This window comes from Ptychodera flava, chromosome 16 (assembly GCF_041260155.1).
Source record: "Ptychodera flava strain L36383 chromosome 16, AS_Pfla_20210202, whole genome shotgun sequence".
In the NCBI taxonomy this organism is placed as follows: Eukaryota; Metazoa; Hemichordata; class Enteropneusta; family Ptychoderidae; genus Ptychodera; species Ptychodera flava.
In genome coordinates, this window is record NC_091943.1 from 14,016,554 (window position 1) to 14,040,182 (window position 23,629).

At 36.4% G+C, this 23,629-nt stretch overlaps 1 protein-coding gene across 1 annotated transcript; it reads right to left on the reverse strand.

The window, feature by feature from the left end:
- Nucleotides 1-1,725: 1,725 nt before the first annotated feature.
- On the reverse strand, nt 1,726-22,756 carry LOC139114068 (galanin receptor 2b-like). Its single transcript, XM_070675571.1, has 5 exons — nt 22,646-22,756; nt 13,018-13,385; nt 11,374-11,784; nt 4,353-4,567; nt 1,726-3,622 (listed from the first exon to the last, which is right to left on the reverse strand). Exons 2-4 carry the CDS (start codon nt 13,381-13,383, stop codon nt 4,412-4,414), a joined length of 933 nt encoding a protein of 310 aa, XP_070531672.1. The 5' UTR covers nt 13,384-13,385; nt 22,646-22,756; the 3' UTR covers nt 1,726-3,622; nt 4,353-4,411.
- Nucleotides 22,757-23,629: the final 873 nt, after the last annotated feature.

A 23,629-nucleotide genomic window follows, 5' to 3' on the forward strand; every position in this document is an offset into this window, starting at 1 on the left:
CGAACACCTGTCCCGAAGGTGCATTCTCCCAAGTGAAAGGAAATACTATAAGCAAAAACCGAGTAATTGTTCTGCAAATATGCAAAAATCCCGAGCAAATGAGAATATTTCGACCTATTGCACGGTATCGTAAAACTTATACAGATGTCGTCGAGCGAGTACACGATTTGAAAATATGGACATATTTGTTATAGTCCTTGACACGAGAACTTTGTTACCCGTCGGCAACCATATTATACTTTCTCATAAAAAAGTACATGTTATGTGATATGCCCTGGCAAATCAGTTCAGAAATGTGTAATTGTAGGTACCGCTTATGCAAATCTGGTGACAAAGACACTATAAGAGAGACATAATCATTTTTAGCTCACGTGTGTAAACACGTGGGCTAATGCCATAACGATGTCTGTCTGTCTGTCTGTCCGTGTGTGTGTATGTGTGTGTGTGTGTCTGTCTGTCTGTCTGTCTGTCTGTTTACACGATAACTCAAAAACGCCTGAACGGATTCAAGTCAGATTTGGTACACAGGTACCATATGCTACTTGCAAGAACTGATTAGATTTTGGTTAGTGTGGCTTGCATATTAATGAAGTTATGCAATATCTTTTTTTTTCCGTACAATGGTTTCCCTATGGAGACGGTAATGACAGTGTAGACATATATCAAGAAATACTGCACAACATTTCATGAAACTTTTCACAGATGACAATCTCAGAACATTATGATGATACTGTGAGTGTCATGTCAATTATCTTCTCATTTGCATATTTAATGAACTTTTGTTAATAGTGAGATAACTCTGAAATTCCTGCACCAATTATACTTAGAAGCATTGAGCAGTGTCAAGTTAATAATTAGCTCATTTGCATATTTATGAAGGTTTGTAATTAGTCATATAACTCCGATATAACTTCACCAAATGTGATGAAATCTGCTGCAGATACTGATCCGACTGATATCTAACTGTAGTGTAAAGCACTAAGTAGTGTGAAATTAATTAAGGGTTCATTTGCATATTTAATGAACCTTGTAATTAGGTGTATAACTCTGAGATGACGGCACCTAAGTCAGTGACATTTGGTACAGATATTGTTTTGATAATATCTAATTGTACTAAGAAACATTTGGCAGTGTCAAGTTAACAAATAGGTCATTTGCATATTTTATGAAGTTTTGTAATTAGTGATATAACTCAAAAATAACTGCACCAAATGTGATGAAATCTGCTGCAGATACTGATCCGACAGACATCTAATTGTGGTGTAGAGCATTTAATTTGTGGGGAAGTTAATTAAGGATTCATTTGCATATTTAATGAAATTTGTAACTAATGATATTACTCCAAAATTACAGCGTTAAATTTGATGAAACTTACTACAGATGTTGATGTGATAAATATAAAATTGTACTGAGAAGCATCGAGCATTGTCAAGTTAATAATTAGCTCTTTTGCATATTTCATGAAGTCTTATAATTAGTCATATAACTCCGAAATAACTGCATCAAATGTGATGAAAACTGCTTCACATACTGATACGACAGATATCTAACTGTATTGTAAAGCATCTAGTAGTGTAAAGTTGATTAAGGGTTCATTTGCATATTTAATAAACTTTTGTTACTAGGTATATAACTCTGAAATTTCGGCACCAAAATTTTATGAGAAGTGCTACAGATATTGATTTGATAAATATTTAATTGTGCTATGAATCATTGAACAGTGTTTAGTTAATTTAGGGTTTATTTGCATATTTAATGAACTTTGTAATTAGTGACATTACTCTAAAATTACAGCATCAAATTAAATAAAACGTGCTACAAATGTTGATCTGATGGATATCTAATTGTCCTATAAAGCATTGAGCAGTGCAAGTTAATTAACAGCTCATTTGCATATTAAATACTGTTTTGTAATTAGTGATTACACTCTAAGAGTACTGTGCGAAGTTGAAAAAACCTGCTACATATAGTGATAACATATATCTCATTGTTCTGTGAAGCATACTACTATTAATGAATCTGTTGTAAAACACGTGAGCATATTCAGTTCATATCTTGTTCAGTTTATAGTGTAATAAAAATGGCACACTCCTCGCCAATTCTAAGTCGCAACAGTAATACAAAATACAATTATAGTGAGTACATGCACATAATAGCACATAGTAACAACACCTTTAATGCATCACGTTCCTCAAATTGAAAGGATTTAATCATTACGAAAACCTTTCTTAACTTTCGACCATTCTCTTAACAAAAATAACATAAATGGGTGGTCATCGTTAAAGTTTTGGTAGTAGATGAGCATTTACAGATACTAGTATTTAAAATTGAAATTGATCGCCATCTGTTAACTTCATTGGAATTTGTTTTTACTGTAACAAAACTAATAAGGTGAAACTACATCTACTTCAGAACCTTCAAAACGAAACTTAACAAGCTGTAGAAAAGAATTGTAAAAGTTTGAATATCTTTTTTCCGAAGGTGCATTTTCCGTCTGAGTCTTCTGCAAAAATGCGAAAAACTCCCAAGGAAAGGAGAACACTTCGACAGATTGACCAGCATCGTAAAACGAATACATGATTGATGCCCTGGACACAAAAACTGTGAAGTAAAGTTACCCGTAGGTAACCATAATATACTTTATCATAAAAATTAACATGCAAAGTGATATGCCCTGGCAAATTACCTTACCCTAATTGGAACAAAATCAGTTCAGAAATGTCTAACTGAAGGTACTGCTAATGAAAATAGCGTAACAAATCACCATAAGACAGACATATACGTTTAATCGTTGAATAAATTGACATCTATATTTACCACATGAAATTTTTTACCTTGGTTTAAATCCTTCGTAAAGAAAAGTATCAAAGAATAAATGAACAATTAAATGTGTTACACTAAAACAATTTTACAAATGTTTTAAATGAAAATTTTAACTACTTTTAAAAAAGGGAAAAATGAACGAAGCATGTAAATCTCTGTGAAACACATTTTAACAGTCCACTGGTGTTAGATATTAATTTCCAACTCGTTTTCCAATTACGACAGTGGTGTCTAAGAATAAGATATTAACTAAAATGATAATAATTGCCAAAAATGTACGATACTGATAATTTTACTATAATTTCAATAAACCGTTCAGATATTTTCATGGTGACGCTAGACAGGGAAACAATTACTTAGACGGCTTTCTTAAGAATATAGTTGCATCTATAATATAATAAACATATTATTTTATTTCGCATTTAGTTAAAGCCAAAATTTAGCAAAATCGGCATACGTAAGTCTGTGTAATGGGAATAAAAAATACTCGACAAAATTTCTATATTGAATTGTATCACGCAAAAATTGAACATTGACACCCACAGTAAATTAATGTTGTGCCAAGTTCTAACAAAATTTTTATAGCAATGTTCGAGGGACTTATACATTGTTACATGGTCGTTGCTTCTGTCTTTGGGACCATGGTTTCCAATTGAGAGTGATGTAATTTAGTTTTGTCGGTGGATAGGCTCTCGATGACACGACGACGTTCCTCACGATTTCGGCTGTCCATGGTTGGTTGCCTGTCCAGTCGCTTTAGTAATCGTCGACAAGAGAAGCATATGCGATAGAAGTCACTCTGGGAAAGGAAGAGAATAAACATGCTGACATTAGAGGGTGTCAGGTAAAGTATTCTTAATAAAACTTCCTATGTAGTGAAACGTGATCACATTTTCCGGTCCTGTCAGGACACAGATCGATTATGCAAGTAACATGGAAAGAAATTTGAGAAAGGAGCATCAGACGATAATTATAGGACATAATGTCATATTTTACACTCTTTCGTGGGCAAAGTCTCAAAAGTGGAATTGCCTGTACCATTAAATTAATACAAATATTTTTGTACACCTGTCTTATTGCAGGTTGGAATTGAATATGGAAAGGAATCATTGGATTGTCATTTCTCTCAAATGAAATTGAGGCCTTAGGACAAGGTAAGCCTGGCTTCCCTACATCCTCCCATCGTCACTGAGATGTTATCTCAATACACTAATTTCTAATAAAACACAACAGCATTTAAGATTTGCTTTCGGCATCGTCAATGAATTTGTTTTGAGGATTTATCTGAAAGTGGTATTTCAAAATGATTGAAAGAAGCTAATTACTATGTAACAGTATATATTTGCCTCAACCGGTTTTGATATAAACCAATATGTGTAGAGAGAATTGCAAGGTGCACAGCCAATTGATATTACTTTATCTAGTTTTTAACAAACATTCAACATGATTCTTAGATATGCCAAATAGATATCATTTGAGCTATATCAGAAATGTATACTTGAATATACAATGATGCATGCATTATTTACCCGGAAATTCTTACTGATGAAAACATATATGATAGGATTGAACACGGCATCTGATATAATCAACAAATGTATCCGCAGGCTCTTATTATATTGATTGCCATTGGGTGAGTGCCTAAGAAATCTGTTCTGTGGGTGAGTGCCACCATTCTGAAAAGGTGTATAGGAAGCCAACAAATGGCGAACATGATCACAGCAAACAGGATGCTGGTTATTGCCTGAAATAGAAAAAGTAATATCAGTGAGTAAGGCTGTGTTAATCGTTGGTAATTATAAAAGGCAATCAGTTGTGCATATTCTGGAGATAAATTTTTTTATTAAGTTTTTTCTGATCTAAATGCAATTTAGCAACAGATTGAGGAAGTGAACTTCCTTCAACTAGATAAACCACATTTTCAGCTATACATACGTCATACTTTTAACAGTATAAATCTACGCAAACATATTTAAATAATAGCACATGAGAGCGAGGGCAAGATCACGATTTATTGCCTGCCCAAGGGATGGTGGTCATGATCGAAATACTGATGATGCCCGAGCCGTAGGCGAGCCCGAGGGCAGGCAAAAAATCGTGATCTTGCCCAAGCTCTCATGTGTTATTATTTTTATTACACCGAACAAGCAAACATGCAAAGAAACAAAAACACAAAGACTTCTTCGAGTACAGTTCGCCTTCAGAGTCCGGACCTCAGCGTAAAATGTTGTCAGTGCCGAGTCTAGGGTTGCCGCTAAAGTTTGCCGATCTCCTCGGTGGCGTATCCAAATTTGTTGCTTGCATAGTCGCTGAACACAAAAATTGCATTCCTTGTTGCCATTTTCGTTCGTTTGCTGTTTACTTGCATCAAAATACCGTCTAACTGTGCCGGTGACAGCTCTGCATGACGTTTCGCAGCCATAAGTTGCCAACTGCAAAGTACAACAAGCGAACGACAATTTGTTTTGCGCAGAAAGGATGCGCAGTAAGTAAAATGACGTCATCCATGTAATATCAAATGCAGAGGGCATCATCAAGTTCGCAGAGGGCATCATCACATTCGCAGAGGGCATCATCACGTTCTTTTACATGTCACGTGAGTCGTGTTTAACCAATGGCAGTGCACGCTGAATGAGTGAGGTGTAATAATTAATCATAACACACTTAACAGTAGTCAAGTGGTATATGTTAACAGATGGAAACCGTTATTTGTGTCATAACTATTAAAATATAACCTCCCCTATCTGTCTGCTTGAGCTCAGGGAATATTGCAATTGACCTGGTAGAAGATCAGGGGACAATGTTCAAGTCTTGGACAGCCGGCCAGTTTAAACCAGTCCAACATGCATATCTGTATGATTTTTAAGATTTTGGAGACGTTGATAAGTGTAAAAAAAAATATGCTGGAAAATCTTACAATCTCATATACCGTGGACGTTCTGATACATATAAACTCAACTGGGTTCGAGACATAGCACTAGATGATTTGAAAGACCTGTTGAGTGTTGATAAAGCTGAGAGAATGAGCAATGATGGTCCACCTGACCATTTTGTGTACCAACAATGGTCTTATACACTGGAACTGAAGGCGGTTCATCAAATGGCACTTCAAGATTTCAGAGATTTTGAGATGACGATAAAAGCGATAAGAATAGGAGGTATGCTTAAATTGTTTTTCAATTTGTTGTACAGTAGCCATACTGGAACATTATAACTGAAACTCTTAGTGCGACAGAAGCCGAAGAAAAGCGATGATATTGACATCAATATCGGATGGTCATATGTAGCACAACATAAGATTTTCCAACGAAATAAGTAATATATATATATATATATATATATATATATATATATATATATATATATATATATATATATATATATATATATATATAATTTTACCGCATTTACGATTACTTTGGTGATTGCAAGAGTTTATGAGGTGGTAAGAATAAATTTATATTTTTTTATTAAAATATAGTTTCACAAAGGAGGGGATAGGTACAAATGTTTGACAGTGATATTAATTTTGAGGCCATCTACAATCATTTAATTTCTGGAGGGGGGAGGGGTGACTAGTTTCCCTGGAAGACACTGCAAATTTACCAACTACGAGTTAATTCAACTGTGGCATAAATCTTCATTTAGGTTCCCATGTTTCTGAATACATGTATTTTGAAGCAATGGGGAGAAATACTTCTTGGGTTGTGACAACTAGTACCGAAATATTGAACAAGGTGCTAAGAAATTCTGGATGACACTACCTTTAAAGTACTGTTTTCACTCCCCCTAATTTAATCGCCAAGGCAGGAAACACAACAAGCAAAGAAAGCTGCCAGCAGTGAAGTTGATGAGTGTTGAACAAAACTACGATTACAAGCTATTCTGCAATCTAGAGAAGGTGTTTCATAGAGCTAAAAGGCTGTATAAAAACGTAACTGAACAAAGGGGACTTTAAGTGACCTGTTGGCAGGTAAAAGATTGGTAACAGGCATATCTAACATATACATCGCACAGGCCCATTAACATTAACTTCTCGCATTAGGGGTTTTCTCAAAGGTAGACGTGCAATTGACAATGGAGGGACCACAGACCAAGAATCACTATGCCTAAAATGCGATTTATTACGGTGAATAAAGCTTAATTTATTTTTTTGAACTTAATTTATTTTTTTTAATGAAGAAAAACACAGTTTAAGACATTAAAGGAAATGAGCCTACTTTATAATGAAGTCGACTAAACTTCATTGACTATTGTCGATGATATTGCTAAAGACAGAAGTGGGACACTTACGAAAACTATATCTAAAACAGGATTCTTCAACTGGCAGCTAGCTGCACTTATTTGAGCCATTGTTACAGGGAACGTTTTTCAGCAGATAAATATTATCCCGAAAGGAAGTTTAACAAAGATATTTCTAGGTATCATTAACAAACACGAAGGAAGTATCATTGAAAAAATCGCAAAAGGAAACTCGACGGTCACATCGCAGCTAAGTTAGAAATACACCCGGCAGATGAATAGCGTCAATTTATGCGGAGGTTCTCAAGGCTCTAAGTTTTCTTGCTTACAGCGAAGACTAATTTTGGAAATTATCGTGCTTCTTCTTAGAATAGAGGGATATGTCCTGCTCCTGAATAGCTGACCAAAACCTGTTCTGACCCGTTGAATGTTAATTAACTCTAAAAAGTGTGCCTCCAATGACTGAACAACATTTGTAAGGCCCTAATTACGCTACTTATGCCGGTACAGTAGTAGGGCCACTCTCGTGATGTCACTTGTCTAACACTAAGCTAAACTAGCCAGAGAAGCTCATGTTTCGACATATACATTACCATATATACATGGAATATAAACCTATTTCCAATATCACGGATTAATTGAAGCACTCAATGCCCTAACAAAAGTTCGTCATGTTTATTCTGAAAAAACATAAATAAATTCCACTCGTTTGAAAAAATCATCTTCTGACATTCTTTGACAAAATTAAGAAGACTGGTGTACAACCTATAATCACCAAACATCTTAATTTGCCATAGGGAACTTAACATTCCAGTTTACCCTTCATAGCCTACAATACTCTAGTTAGATGCAAAAACCAATAATATTTGTTCAACTTCTTACAAGCTTTGATGGATTCTTGTCACTAAACATTTTGTTGTCTTCATATCAATGTACTTATAATATTCCGACAGTATAACCTTGTCTATAGCAAGTCCATCACGTATATAAATAACCATCCGTTTCTTTGGAACAGAAGATGGGGTATAATAAACTGCAAAATTTGGCTTTGGCATTAACCTGTTTCATTGGCTTCCACACATGGTCGACGGTTGTCATCTGTCAAACTAAGTTCCTCCCAGTCGTCTGTAGGGATCGGAGCTACGACTTCGCTGTCTTCAATCATAAAGCATCTGCTGCTTTCATGAGACGCCTCAGTATAGTTGTTTTTTTAAAGTACGCATGTTTTTTAAAGGTCACCTGGTACATGGGACGCCTTCCTGTAACCTTCGTCAGCCTTTTCTCTGACCTGATAATTTCTCAGGCCATTGTGCTATGCCAATACCTTCCTGGCCACAACCTGACTTGTTTTACATGCTTTGGTAAATCAGTAGGTTTTCGATCGGATTCGAACTAACAACGTACGGCATTGAGTCACCTAGCAAACAAATCATAGTCAAACCGCCCGGCAAAATCCCTACCCTTAAAAAGAGTGGTTCAATGACCGGGCTATGTTGAACAGTAAGTTGTCAAGTAGTTGTACCTATCAGCCTGTCAGGCTATGCTTGAACTTCCCCAGTCGTTTGTTCACCTTGCTAATCTGGGGCACCACCATTTTCTATCTTCTATATTAGTGTGCAAAATATATATTCCTCCCTATTTAACATTTTTGGTAGTAATAAGACCAGCGGCAAGGAAGGCAACCATAGGCAAACCAAAAGAACAATATGTCTTCCTTGCCCTCATTAATGTCAATGTTTATAGTATCTGTCTCAGCTGTGTGTGTCCTGATGGCAAGACAATTAACCATTAGATCAAACTCCCTCTATGTTCTTAACTTTGTACATGGTAATAACCAATGAAGCTTGTGATACAATTTGTCAAGAATCCTGTCATTGTAGAGGTTGAATATTGTTTAATCAAGTTCAACCAGTGCACAGTCAGCTCTTCGACCCGGGTATTGGTATGAGATTATTGCCAAAAAAAGGCCAAGACGGGCACTGTTAGTACATTGCCATTTACCACTGTTCAGCAATCTTGCCACCTGCTTACTTGTCTTTATTAGTGCTATGAAGGGTATAATTTTCAGCTGCAGTGTTGATCTCTTTTTAACTTTATGACGTTCAGTAATATTTGTCACTGTAAAATATTAGCCCAGTGGGTATCACTGGCACAGATAGGCCGCTCACGGAATTGGCCATACGGAGCTGTTGTAACTGCTTAACTACTGTAACTAGTGTAGACTCAGCCCTGGCTGCTACATTTTTTGCTACATAGTTGAACTAGTGTAAGGGCTACCTCAATCATGCTAGCTATCAAATGATTGGACAATTTCACTATTACTTATTCTGCCATATTCTTGGTTTTATCAAAGTGTTAAAAAAATCAATATTTTTAAAAGAATACACTGCGGGGCCAAAGGCCCCCCATTTTGTTTCATATTAGCGTGTCACTTTTTCGCCGCACATACGTCGTGTACGCGTACAGTGAGTCAAATCCGCCTTTGACGCTATGTATTAAATTTCGCAAAATTTCCACGCTGCACAGCTTAATATTGATGGAAGAGTTGCAGATTCAATTTCCTCACATGTTGACCTTTCCATTATGATATTTTGGCAATAATTTCATGAAGGAATTATGAAAATACATATGTGATAATTATTCATATGCAAAAATAGGTGAAAACACAGTCAACAGCCAAACGATCGTTAACTCGTCATTTCATAAAAATAAGAGGGAAAATCAAAAAAGTAAAACGATAGAGTTTTAGTTAACCTTCATGAGATGTGCTATTTCAAATATCGTAAGAAATTACGGCGAAATGAAAAGTTAAACCAATGGGTTTTTTCAGATATATTTTTCATTTTACGACGCGGCGAATAAGCTTGATTTCCCGTAGAAAACAATAGCGTGTAATATACCGAACAGATTGCACACTTCTCGTCGGTTCAAATTCCTCAATTTTGAACGAATAATGATGAAAATTGACATGGTGATCCTTTGATTAATATACACAATTCCTATCGTTTTAGATTTTTGAATTTCTTCACGAAAATTGTTTTATTTGAATTTTATTTATTCCGATCACTGAAATATACTGTTGCCGTCAATGATTTGGCGAGCTGACGGCGTGTACATATGCAGAACACGGGCCTTAAATTGACGCATTTTTATCAGTATGCGTCTTGTAAGATGTACAGACCAAATGCATGTCATGTTGTTGTAATTTATACCAAATTTTGGCGAAAATCAACGATGAAAATTCCAGTAAATTTGAAAAAAAAACACAGAACGGAGGCGAACGGGCGCAGACTCTCCACTGTAACCGTGCAGTGAACGTTATCGATCGATATCCTTTTATCGGAAATTGATACATTGTTGTCGTGCTCACTCGCAGGTCATATTCAGCTCACAATGGCGCCAAACTTGCAAAGAGCGCCAAAATGTGAACGCATCGCCAAAACTGTAAAAAAGTGTCGACGATTCAATCTAAGTACAAGAAACCAACGGATAAGTTGATTTTATGCTAGCTAAGTCAATATATACGGGCTATGTGGACATATTAATGATTTGACCTCGACACATGAGCCCGTACGCCAGCAGATGTCGATCGATATTCTATTGAAAATAAATTGATACAATGTTCGCTGTCGTCACTAGCAACCGGCCGAAAGCGCTCTCAGGTAGAATATATGCTTCGCGGAATACGAAACATTCAGGCATACGTTCGTCCCGCAGTGATAAATTTTAATTGCATTTTCAGAATACGCAAGATGTCAAAAATGTTCATAATTTGCAAGAATATTTGCTGACGCATGTAAAAGGCTGATTTATCTGGCTGATGGATATTTACGTTAAAAATTTACTCCTTACGGCAATAATGAAGAGAAGTGCTTGCAAATCATTTTTAGGCATACTCTGTGGTAATACAGAAGCTTCAACTCAATTGCATGGAGGCTTTCAGAACATCTGTTAGAACCTGTCATCTACTGCTGGAATCCCAGATTAGCTTTTCCACACTGTGACATACACATGTACATGTGGATCCAGTTTAAATAAGTCAGCAATGCCGGATAGAAACATCCCCATACTGGGAAGAAGAGAGCGTCCAAATGCAAAGATGCTTTTGTTTTTATTTTTATTAGCTTGAAAGCGCTTTTTAGTTTACTTTCATTGTAATACTGGTTTGTATGATCAGGTGCAGATTGAAGCACATCTACAATGTATGTGTCTCCTTCCTGATTAGAAAGTGTCGGCTTCAGTTTAACTGACAAGGTAGGATATTCTACAAGAGAAATAAGTAATCATGGCATGGTGTTTAGAATATACCTTTCGATTGGATCGTGCTTTCATTTTCTCGTCACCGGACCCAGGTAACTTGTGCAACCACAGCCTGGCAACAGCGCGCAAGTAACAAATTCCGAGTGTGACAAGGGGTCCAATGTACATCAGCAGAAAGACGATCCACATGTATACTTTTCTACCGTCAACACCACCAACCATTTGCCAACTATTGGTACACAAAGCAATGGTTCTGTTCTCAACAAGGGGGTAATAATTCAGTTGGTTTGAGATAGGGTAGGGGCAGCAGATGACAAGGGCTGCAACCCAGATGAGGATGATAGCAATAATCCTGCGCATTTTCTTAGCCTTCGCTTTTGTTAGCAAAGGATACATTATTGCTCGATATCGCTCTATGCATATGGCTACCAATGTGAAGATGCTGACAATCTCGGATGCCTGTAAGGAGAATTAAATATAAGCATTAAATGTTATTAAATATTTAGTATGGTTAATTGTCTCATCAGATTTTGAACATGGCCACATTTATTCTCAGACTACAACCGCACGTAGTTTTATTGCAATGAATGATGGTCATACAATTTCTCTGAAATAACATGAAATTGCTGAACGCATTCTCGTTCCTAAAGGCAAGCTCTCAAACTTATCAGACAAACAGTCACATTGCATTTGTACATGGCGTAGCAAAAGATGACATTTGCTGTCTGCTTAGGAAGACGTAGTTGTCCGGCAAAATCAAAAGAGCAATTCAAACAAAGGGAAGGACACTTTAAAGCTTTGCAATGCAATGCAGAATAAGGTAAAGCATCGCAACGAATATTTATGGAGTGCAATCCGAGCAACATTGATATTATTAGCAGTTAATGATTCAACATTTCTGAATCTACATACTGGGAGGATGTTTATTAATACATTATGCACAATGGGATGCCAAATTTTCGCACTTCAAGTATCAGATGATGCGGAAAACGACAGTTGTAATACTGGGCTATATGCAAATAGAAGAGCAACACCACCGAGCAGAAAGTCAGTAACTTTGGACACAAAAACCTTGTTATAATACACAGAGGTGACATGACGATTCTGAGTGGTTTTACTGTGTGTCAGTTATAAATAATGAATTTTGAGACATCCTGATCCAATGAAATGAAGGCTGATCAACACGAAGACTCTGATTCTCGACGGAGATGTTTGATCTGTCTTGTAAAATACTAAATATACCGCGCATGATCACCTCCAAGCTATATTAACACTATTATTTAATGAGTTTATGTTATCGTTTGTTCATATCTATTGTATCATGGAACAACGCTTTTACGGTACTGTTGAAAAACTCCTTTTTGCATAAAACAACACACAAGGATCCTCAGGCAGACATAATGAACACTCGCTAATATTAACATCAGTCGACACCAAAACATGGAACGAGCTGTGTGCACATAAGACCAGATGAAACGAGATGAAGCGAGACGAGATGAAACGACGCGAAATGAAAATGTTGAGAAAAACCACAGTACCCATTAATTCCATAAAAAGTCTCACCTCCAATTTTTAAGAATAAACAAAATTTAAAACAACAAAAATGCATATAACACAAAATATAACTTACCAACAATAAAACATAAATCGTTTCTACAGCAAGGGCTTGAAATAAGATAGATGTACACTTACCGTATGTAAGTAGGAGACCAGTTTACACATGACGAAACCAAATATCCACTCTCCCATGACAGTGCTCTTAAACAGAAACGGTAGGCACACAAGGCTCAGAGTCCAATCAGAAATCGCGAGGTTGAAGATCAAAGGATTAAAAGATTTTTTCCCCTTCTTCTTAGCATGTGTTAAAACCAAAACGACCACGATGTTCTCCACCACAGACAATCCAACACCGACACTGAATATTACTGTCAATATTTTGACCACACTGTCATCTATTGTATCGAGTACGTAACGTTCATTGGCATCATCGGTGTAATTATCTATCTCTGTTGACGGAGTTGGCGTTAACTGTGTTATTGTTGGAATAGAACTCGTCATTTCTGAGAGAGAGAGAGAGAGAGAGAGAGAGAGAGAGAGAGAGAGAGAGAGAGAGAGAGAGAGAGAGAGAGAGAGAGAGAAAACACGTCTGCGTAAACTTTGCAACACAATAATTGTTATAAAATGGATGTACAGTATTTGTAGCATCAAGAGTATTCTCACTGCACGGCAAAGTAACTGTCGATTAATCTGCCTCGTTAACAAGTCTTCAAACATCATTATTAACAGTGATATTGGCCAACCATTAAAGTAAGAGTTGACCGATGAACTTCTTTCATTGCACTGCTTTCCTGTTCCTCGCTGTAGTCGCCTTCTCGGCGTTTCGTCAGTTTCCTTGGGTCAACAGAACAACACCAGAGGTATAACACCAATAAACTCCTAACTTTCAAAGTGAATGCCATAAAGTATTTTAAAAGTTCCCTCTCAAGAACCAATATACCCCATGAGCAGTGTTGAATTTAGGACGTGGCCTTGCATTATTGACGCGCAATATCTTCAAAGGACTCGCAAACAAATTGTCGAGGCGGCCTGTAGGCGCTTATGAAAAGTGTTAAGGTATAAAAGACTTGGCGACGTGACCTCATGCACACATATCGTTTTTAAAGGACCATTTAAACAAGTTGATATTACAAACGTTGGTACAATACTGTTTCTATTGGTAAAGTGATTGATAGGTAAATGTTTATTGTTAGCCGAATTTGGATACTTTTTTGCCAATTGGACACGTTGTGCCCATTGGACACTTGGTACCCTCCCTAAGAAAGCATTGCACAGCCATCAAAACCGTGTACACGAAGGGAGGTAGGAATGACACCAGCAAAGCTATAGACATTCGTTAGTGTAGAGGAACATACTTGCCTTTTCGTTTTGCTATTGACTAGATTTTATTTCATTTGAGGTGAGACATTTTCTGTTACTGTTAAAACGGAGACCTAAAGTCTGTCATGTCACAGTCACAAAATTCAAGTGTCTGTGTGTCGAGTCAATGCATGACCTCATTGCTGTGGATACCCATGGCGCACGTAACGATCAACCTCAGTATTAGACCAGCAGAAAGTTTGTTGTCTTGTCAATGCCGTTGATTGGAATGATTGTTAAATTTAACTTTAACTCTGAGTGCGTAAACGATACCCAGGCTGCAGGTTACTTGTACCTTTGAGCCAAAGTTTAACTTAAAGGGATATGTATATATTATGGGACCGAGTCGACACGACATTGACTGATTAATCCATACTTGAGCGAGGCCATGGAAATATTCGTACCGTTTTAAATATGATAACATTAGATGCCAAAAGGAACGCATATTTACAAAATATTAACTACAATCCTTTTTTGTTACAGAGTGAAGATCAACGGATCCAAGATGGCGAACATTGGAAATACGGAATGAAAATGCCCGTTTCCTTATCTGCTGTGAAAATAAACAATAAGTTTTAAAAAGATCGATCAGTCTGTTTCTGGATTTGGTGACTTGAAAGAAAAAAATTAATGATACTTTCAATGTTTTTGCTTCGAATTGCTCTTTTTTATCTTTTTAATCAATGAAAACATCCTGCTAACTTGTACAATAATGAAACCAATGTAATAATTCTAATGGCAAGGGGCCAAAGGTCCCTTGGTTCTACAATCCTGGATTCAAAACTGCATGATATGGAAATTTTATACTATCCAACAAAAAGTCTTCAAACGTTTTTTTATAACATTTCGGTCGGATTACTACCATCTGATACTGTGCAAAACCTATCCATTTTTTTTTCAGAGAAACAGAGTGGCGTTTTGTGAAGTGTACTTTACCTGAAGCATTGGGTGGTTGGGTACTACGAAGAATTGAAACAGAATATTTTATAACTGCGCAATATGAATTACCGGAAACATCATAAATTATTCAAATAACTAATTTAAGGCTTCTTTTTATTCATGCTCAAGGGATGTCCTTAGCAAGGTGTAGGTTTATGAGCCAAAATACATAACGAATAATCTGGTTAGTATTGGATGACCCCGTTTTTGTTCATCTCAATATTTATGCACATATCGACTTCTACAGAACGTGAGCTTGCTAGAGATGTAACAATTATGACATGTTGGTTTGTAAACAATTATTATTTCTAAGTCTTGTTTTCGAAATTACAAAATAACGGCTCCTGCTATGCTTCTTTCAGCTTCAATTCAATTAAATTAAAATCAAGGTCTTCATCTTTTCAACAAATTCATTCATGAAAAACAAATTATTGATTAACAAAACAAACAAAGAAACAAACACACGGAAACAAACACACAAATAAATAGATAAACAATAAATAAATAATAAATAAATAATAAATAAATAAATTCAATAGAAATCATGGGACACATACTTTGAGCGGTTGCAAACTCGAGATAATAAGATTTGATTCTGTAGTTTACACGTAGATATTTTCTATAGTTCATCTTTCACAAAAGGAATTGAACCCTCTTTGATAATAGAAAGTTGCTATTTACTGTCCGCTTTATTTTTTAATTGGATACTATTATCATCAATAGTGAGTCAAAGTATAATAATAATAATAATAATTACACCATCTCACTGATTTTCAGAAATTAAAAACTCTGTGAGTTAAACACGAACTTCCCCAATAAAAGTCGGATTATCGTAAATCTATGCAAAATTAAAATGCCACGTTACTAATCGGACATGCCGTATTTGGTCCTAAAATTCCATAATTTTGCCATGTTTCAGGCGTTCATTGTCTTGAATCTTGCATATGATATCTTTGAATGTGTAGCAACTAAACTTGAGTCTAACAAAACTGAAAAAATGTTCCTCTTTTGTCGAAGAACGAAAATGTTTCAACCATTTGACGTCTTTTTGGCATATGTCACGAAAGTGCCCATCGTGATTATTCAAATTTATTATACGGCCAAAGGGATTCAAAAATTCCTCCCAGTGTATTCAAATGGCTGCATCAGCAGTAATCCCCCTATTGTGCGCCCACGGTCCAGTAACTTCCCGTTTGAAATACATGGCATCATTTCCCTTTTCCTGTTCTGCCTTTTATCCTTAAAAATGTCGTTTCGTGCAGCTAATCAGTTAAAACCACCTACGAATACAATTAACCTTGATCAACTTATCTTTTCTTCATGAGTTCGAATATCAAACATCACTCACAATAATAATTACTCATTTTGAAGTAAGACATTCAAATCCTGATCAATTAGTCTCTCCAATATTTAAGGTAGAACGCGCCTCGAGGACACAATTTTGGACTCTCATACTTTTACATTTCGTTTCTGATATAATTCTAGTAGGGGATTCATTTTAAAGCTCTTGTTGGTGTAAGAAAACGTTTCACCGGTTTAATTATCGAAATTCGAAAATTTTATTTTTCTCCATACAGTTAAAGCAGCGATGGCGGCCTTTTTGAATTTTAAATATCGGAAAATCTTGAGTTATTTGTTTCCCTAGTGTCAAAATGTGCACGGTGACCGCCAATTTTTATTCTTGATTTTGAAGGAGAATGGTTGAAAGATTCCTAAATGAAAGTTTGAGCAAAAGTTTAAGTCTTTCACTTTCGAGGCGCGAACTACGTTAAGAGCTAAACGACTAACACATTATATTTTCCCCAAATTGTCATGTAGTCTTTCATAATTCTGCACTTCATCACTTCAAAGCAAATTATTCTATTTTACTTTTTTCTTGAGAATTGCCTGTTTCACAAATCAAGTTTTTTAAGAAAAAAGGACACAACAAAAAAGAAACGAATCATTGACGTTTGCAGAAAATACCACATTCACAAACGTATCCCACCATGTTGTGTCATGTTTCCTGCGTATTCGCATTTTTTTATAATTTGTATACACATCAATTCATTCTCGACAACACGTTTGATACACTTTCCAATCAACATCTTGAATTTTGAACTGAAAGCGTTGCCATATTTGCCGTGTCTTGAAAGCAATGTGCTCGCAAAATGGGGTGTATTTACCTGTTGTTGTTACAAAAGGCACACTGCTCTCCATATTTACCAATAACGTTTGTTTATAGACTTTTGTAAGAGGAAACGGAAAGGCGAGCTCAGTAAATTTTTTAATTTCGTCTCACACTCGCCTATTAAATAAATGTTCACGGTCAGTCAGCGCGTCCACCCTTATTCCTTCACTGTACGGTGGATACAGTATATTTTATGACCAGAAATAAAAACAAAATGTACCATTCATTCTCGGTTTGATTTTTTCTCTCATGTTTAAAATTCATTTAGTCAGATGTTCGTGTTTGCTATCTTGAATATTGGAATGCAGAATTAAATTAAGGGCTTCGGACTTCATGACACTTATGGCACTTTATGTCAACTTCTTTTTCTTTTTTAACATATCACACAATGCCATTTCAAATCGATAGTGCAGGCAATAGTGACGATTCACCGTCAAAGGTCTGTTTGATGCGATGTTTATACGATTACAAAGCCTTCGAGAACATTTATTTCAAGCATTGCAAAACTTAAAGGAAAGTCACCCATTGCCATTATCGTTTTGATACCAGACGGCAAAGCCTTCTGTGAAATATTTTGTCAGCATAACATGTTCGAAAACACTGCGCTATTTTTCTAAATAATTGTAATAAAGCACTGTTTCACAGATAGAATATCCAACTACAGCTATTGAAGTCCTAAAGGGAGAGCGGGAACACGCCCAAAACCATAGCAAGACCGTGTAATGGCTATTCACTCGGTCTCCAATTTTCAAGTGATATTGATATCATTTGAAACTTGGAGACCGGTTGAACTGTCACTTTGTTTATCAGCATATAAAGGAAACACAACGTGGTGCGTTCTGTCGTGATATCAAGCGGCCAGCCTTTTCCGCTCCTTTTCCTGGTAATGATCTGATGCATTCAACCGCCAATTCAAATTACAATCCAATTTTAAAACTCACATATCGAGACTGTCACGAAAGGAAATCTAATTAAATAAGCAAACAAAATTACACTTAATTATACATTGAGGTGACAGCTTTGGGTCAGTCTTGACACTTAATGGCACATCTGTTACGTGGCATTCTGATCATTCATCAGGTTTTCCCTCAAGGAAATATTGCAAGTGACGATAAAGAAGACTTCTCGTGAACCTATATTGTTAAGGTAGAACGCACCTCGGAGACAGACATTCGGACTCTCAAACTTTAACAATTCTCTTCTGATATACCACATGTGGGGGTTCATTTTACAGCTCTTGGTGAAAGAAAACTTTTCACCGGCTTAGTTTTTCGAAATTCGAAAATTTTGATTTTTCTCCATAGAGTTAACACAGGGATGGCGGCCATTTTGAATTTCTAATATCGGTAAATCTTGGGTAATTTGTTTCTCAAGTACCAAAATTTGCACGGTGATCCCCTATTTTTATTCTTGATTTTGAAAGAGAATGATTGAAAGATCCCTTGAGGAAAGTTAGAGCAAAAGTTTAAGTCTTTCACTTTCGAGGTGCATACTACCTTAAATAAAGTAGCTGTATCCGTTACGCATCTGTATGCTCAATACATCACGAATTGAAATCATCACCATATAGCCAGTAGCTTTTGTTAACGCGTTTCGTTCGAATATCCATCAAATGCCAGACCTTAATTCAAGAGGTATTCCTAAGTGCATTTACATACTTCACAAAACGCACTGTAGTATATCGCTAAGGCATGTCTTATGTTAATATTTTTATAGAGAACATAAGAAAAAAAGAGCGTTTGATGCATAAGCCACACTAAAGCAAGTTTGAAGCTATACTATAATACAACTGTTCAAAATTTCTGTGCTAATGGCTCCAGCTCTTGGACTAGATATTTGGCTTCTGTTGGTGTATCGATTATTACGAATGCACCTGTCCCCATTTACAGTTGAAGTCTGAGTATTGACACACGAAATTAGGTAATTACCCAGCAACTTGGCTAAACAGTTTGCTCTGTGACCTGGCGTTTATCTGAACAAGAGTCTGTTTTATAAGGAATCCACCAAACTCAGCAGGCAGCTTCTCCACTGTGTAAACTCATGCCTTTACTAGAACCATTGCGACTACTAACCAGTTCATTGGAAATAAACACAATTTGTTGTAGTTATAATTCAAATACCAAGGGTGGGACAGGAAACAAAATGACTACAACATATCATGTTTTACACTCCACAATATTGCATTCTTTCTTTTTGAAAGCTTTCCAATATTGGCGTATCAGTTTACTCAGTGGAGGAGCTGCATGCTGCGTTTACTGGATTTCTTATCAGTCTAAGACAATACAACAGACTTGTTGAGGTAAACACCATGTTATATAGAAAAACAGTGCCAATTAGGGATGGACCATTAGATCACGGGAAGGGTGGTCACAAACAGGAAAAAATTCCCAAAGCAAAAATTTAGGGACAAAACTTTTTCAGATTCAGTAGTTCGCAAAATAAAAAAATAAAATCAGAACGCAAAAAAGATAAATCTGACAGTTTACTTAGACAAAAAACATAACATGACCCTTTCTCTGCGCGTGAAGTGATGACCTGCGATATGTGTGTTTACGAATTCTACAGTAAGGAACTATACAGAAATTCCAGGGAGGGAGGGCCGGCGTTTCTGTAAGGAAAGTACACATGCCTGTCAGAGTTTAATATGCTCAGGGGATAATGTCTGGATTTAGCACGGTTCATGCTCTTTCCTGTATAATTTCAAGAATATAGCCTCATAGAAGCAATGGCTGGGTTTCGAGATATCTGTGTGCAGGTGGGCAAGCCTAGAATTGGACATCCTCATAGTCAATGAGGTATAACGATAGAGTGCGAAAAGGTGCGAAAAGGGATTTCATTCCACAAAATCATTCATCTTATGAATGATGAAGTATTCGTAGTTACTGATTTATATATGCATATTTGTGAGTCGAGGTCAACAGTCATCTGGTCACGTGATATTTTTGTAGCAATTTTTCCTTCCATAAGAACAATTATCCACCTAAAATCAGACCTGAAGCTTTATTTGGTAGCCCGTGATTAGATATGCGCATATTTAATGAGTTACAGGATGATATGAGGGGCAAAGTTTAACAGCAACCCTGAAATTTAGGTGTGTATTTGGTCCCATGTACAAACAATCGTTAAATCGATACCCGACCTCAATGATAAGATATAGTCATACCTTAGTTGCAGAGCTGTAGGTCAGGTAAAAAGTCATAGAAAACTCTGAAAATAATACTTTAAAAATCATTTTCTCAAATTGACATGGCTTAAGACTTTGACGTGTGCAATGTAGCAACCTGGCCATATGATCTTCAAAGTCAGAGAACAAATTTTTAATTGATCAATTTATAGTCGCGCCAGCGGCTTATTGACTACGCATGCGCATATTCATAATATACTATGCGAGTAACCGGAAGTGTACACGACTGGCGCCGCCATGTTTTTTTGAGTGCTCGTAAATAAACAAATACAAAACGTGCTCGCTATTATTTTATTAACATGCCATTAATTAAATATATTTTTTATTAGCGAGTAATTATTATTATCCATCCTGTCGCTGATAAAAATATTGTTACTATCACGCCTAAAAATAGAAGAAAAGAGAAAGCTGTCGTGCATATGAACGGAACAATCGCAAAGATGCCCTCTGTGTCAATAACTTGGTGTAAAATTTGCCCGTTTTTAGACGTAACGCTGGTTTTTAGCTTACAATATCGGAAGTTAGGCGGTACAGCTACTATTGCAACGTTAGTGATAAACACACTAGTAGTAGTGATGCAACGTTAGTGATAAACACACTAGTAGGTATCATAGTAAAAATTGCCAATTATGTCGAATTTTATTACAAATTACAGAAAATCTATACCTACAGGGTCTGAAATCGTGTACGTGAACTGTTTTCATCAGAGGGTGAACCGGTCATAGTGGTACAAACGTAAAGAGAAAGTAACAATTTGGCCCTAATTATATTTTATCCTTTACGATAACTAATCATGAATCAATACAAATAACTTTTTTAATCTCAACGTCTGGCGCGACACCAAGGGCTGAGCCCCATATAATATTATGCAAGTGAGATCAATGTTCGTATTCAAATCCGAGATGGCCGCAAGAGAAAAGGTCTAAGTATTATTCACATGGACTGGGATTGTGACACATAGATTGAGGGTCACTGTTTGTTGCACATGGAAATTTTGGAGGGTCACTGTTTTTCCTTGCAAACGCTTTTGAAGGGACACTATTTTACGTCATTTGGAAAACCCCGGCCTCCCTTCCAGTAATTTAGATTCGGTCCCTTAGTGCAATAACCTGTGCCTCAAAATGTAGGACATACATATCGCAGTTCGCCACTTCATGTGTATAGAAGGCGCCGTTGAAGCCCGAATGGTGATTTATCAGTGTCTAGATGTAGGTCGATAAAGTAAATAGGATCGAAAATGCATCTGTTTCTAGCTTCAACTGCAGAACATGAATCGTGAATAGCGGCATGTGGCACGCGGCCAGTGGCGCTTGAATTAGGCTTACCCCGTTGACACTGACTTTATATGTATGGCCTTTATATGTGTTGATGATCAAATTAATTGCATGCTTTAATTTAATTTTCCACGATAACAATGCATATGACATACTGACAAGCTGCATTGATGAACTAAATACTGGATTTTTCATAATGCTGTAGGAAATAGACGAAGACTGCGGTTGACACATGTAACAAAAATATCGGAAACATTGTCAAAAGTTAGAGTTACTGTACGGTTAGATTTTACGAAAGGCACAAAAATTATAACGAAACATCAAATCAACGCCTACTCTAGAAATGGCGAGCGGGGTCATCAGGTTTTTATCATCAATTTCTAAGTTGGGTGTAATCAAACGTTTTCGTCTGTTCGGGTAGAGGGTCATATTATTTTGATTTGGCGCAAGAAAACTGTGCCGGTCCACCCCCGCGCTTTAGTAACTCAACGCTCCCTGAGTCTCCATGAGAACCGACTTGTATGGTGACTTTAAAGAGAATCAGAAATCAACGCCGATAATTGAGTGAACTATTCGAGAATACGTCCCCTCTCGACGCTGCGTTACTTTGCAAACCCATCCAAGTGAACATGTCGACAATAGTGCTAATAAGATGTACTACATATTTCGTTAAAAGATGAAATACAGTTCTAACAACATAATGGTTAATTAAGAAAGAGTAACTTGATAACCTTCATCGACGCTAAAAATACAACCCGTAACAAGTATTCCCTAAACGAGTGTTGGGTCTGAAACACATAAAAATATCAAGGTGCTCTAGATCAGATGTTATCTTACCTTCAAGACTTCGAGTGTACCGTGTTGAAACAGTAAAGTCGGTTTATTTTGCACAGAACGTGGACTACGTGAAATTATATGTTGTCTCTCTTGGTATTCATCGAACGGAATGATCAGTTCAATGCTTAGTAGAAGGACTTGCGCTAATTTTAGTCGTGGATTTTAATATTTAATAAGAGTGTGCTATCAAATATCGGTATCATTTGTGCTGCGCGCGTACTTCGACCTCGTCTGGTCTCTTCACACCGTGGCATTGAATAATGGCTATGGTATTATAAATTAACGAGATCACTAACATGCTGTTTGGGTTTTATACCGATTGTCTGAAAGTATGGTTTAACATGAGATCGAAAAGCAAAAGAGATAACAAAAGACATTGTTGTGGAATTCCTTGTACAGACTTTTTGTACCAGTGGTAGATCACATATTGCATACTTTTATTTTAAGTAAGGGAAGTGAAGAAATCGACATTTCAAAACTTTCAACAAAAATTGTCTATAAATTGTTGTTAGAAGACTTCTTAACGAATACAAATGCAATTCAAATGTGGAACAGAGAGTGTAAATGTGTATTTAATGAAAGAATGTATGGTTATTAGCGAAAACAGTCACACCAGAGACAAGTTACATAGCTTTCACTGGAAAATTACCATACGACGAGTACCAACAAATCTCAGATTATTTCAATGGAAAAAATTGAAGCTCCATTGTGTACGCATTGTCGTGAAGTAGATACACTAAGACACAGATTTTGGGATGGTATTGTGGCCAGAAATATTTGGGAGATGACAGAAAATATAATACGTGATGTTGTAGAAAGTAGGGTTACTCTAGATTTTGAAACTGTTATAGAGGAATAACTTTGAAAACAAAGAAAATTAAAAAAATTGTAAATTCTATTATTTTGGTTGCAAAATAGTCTATTTATAAGTATCATGTCAGTAATATTCACAGAACTTTTTCTTCAATAATGATGTAAACAAAT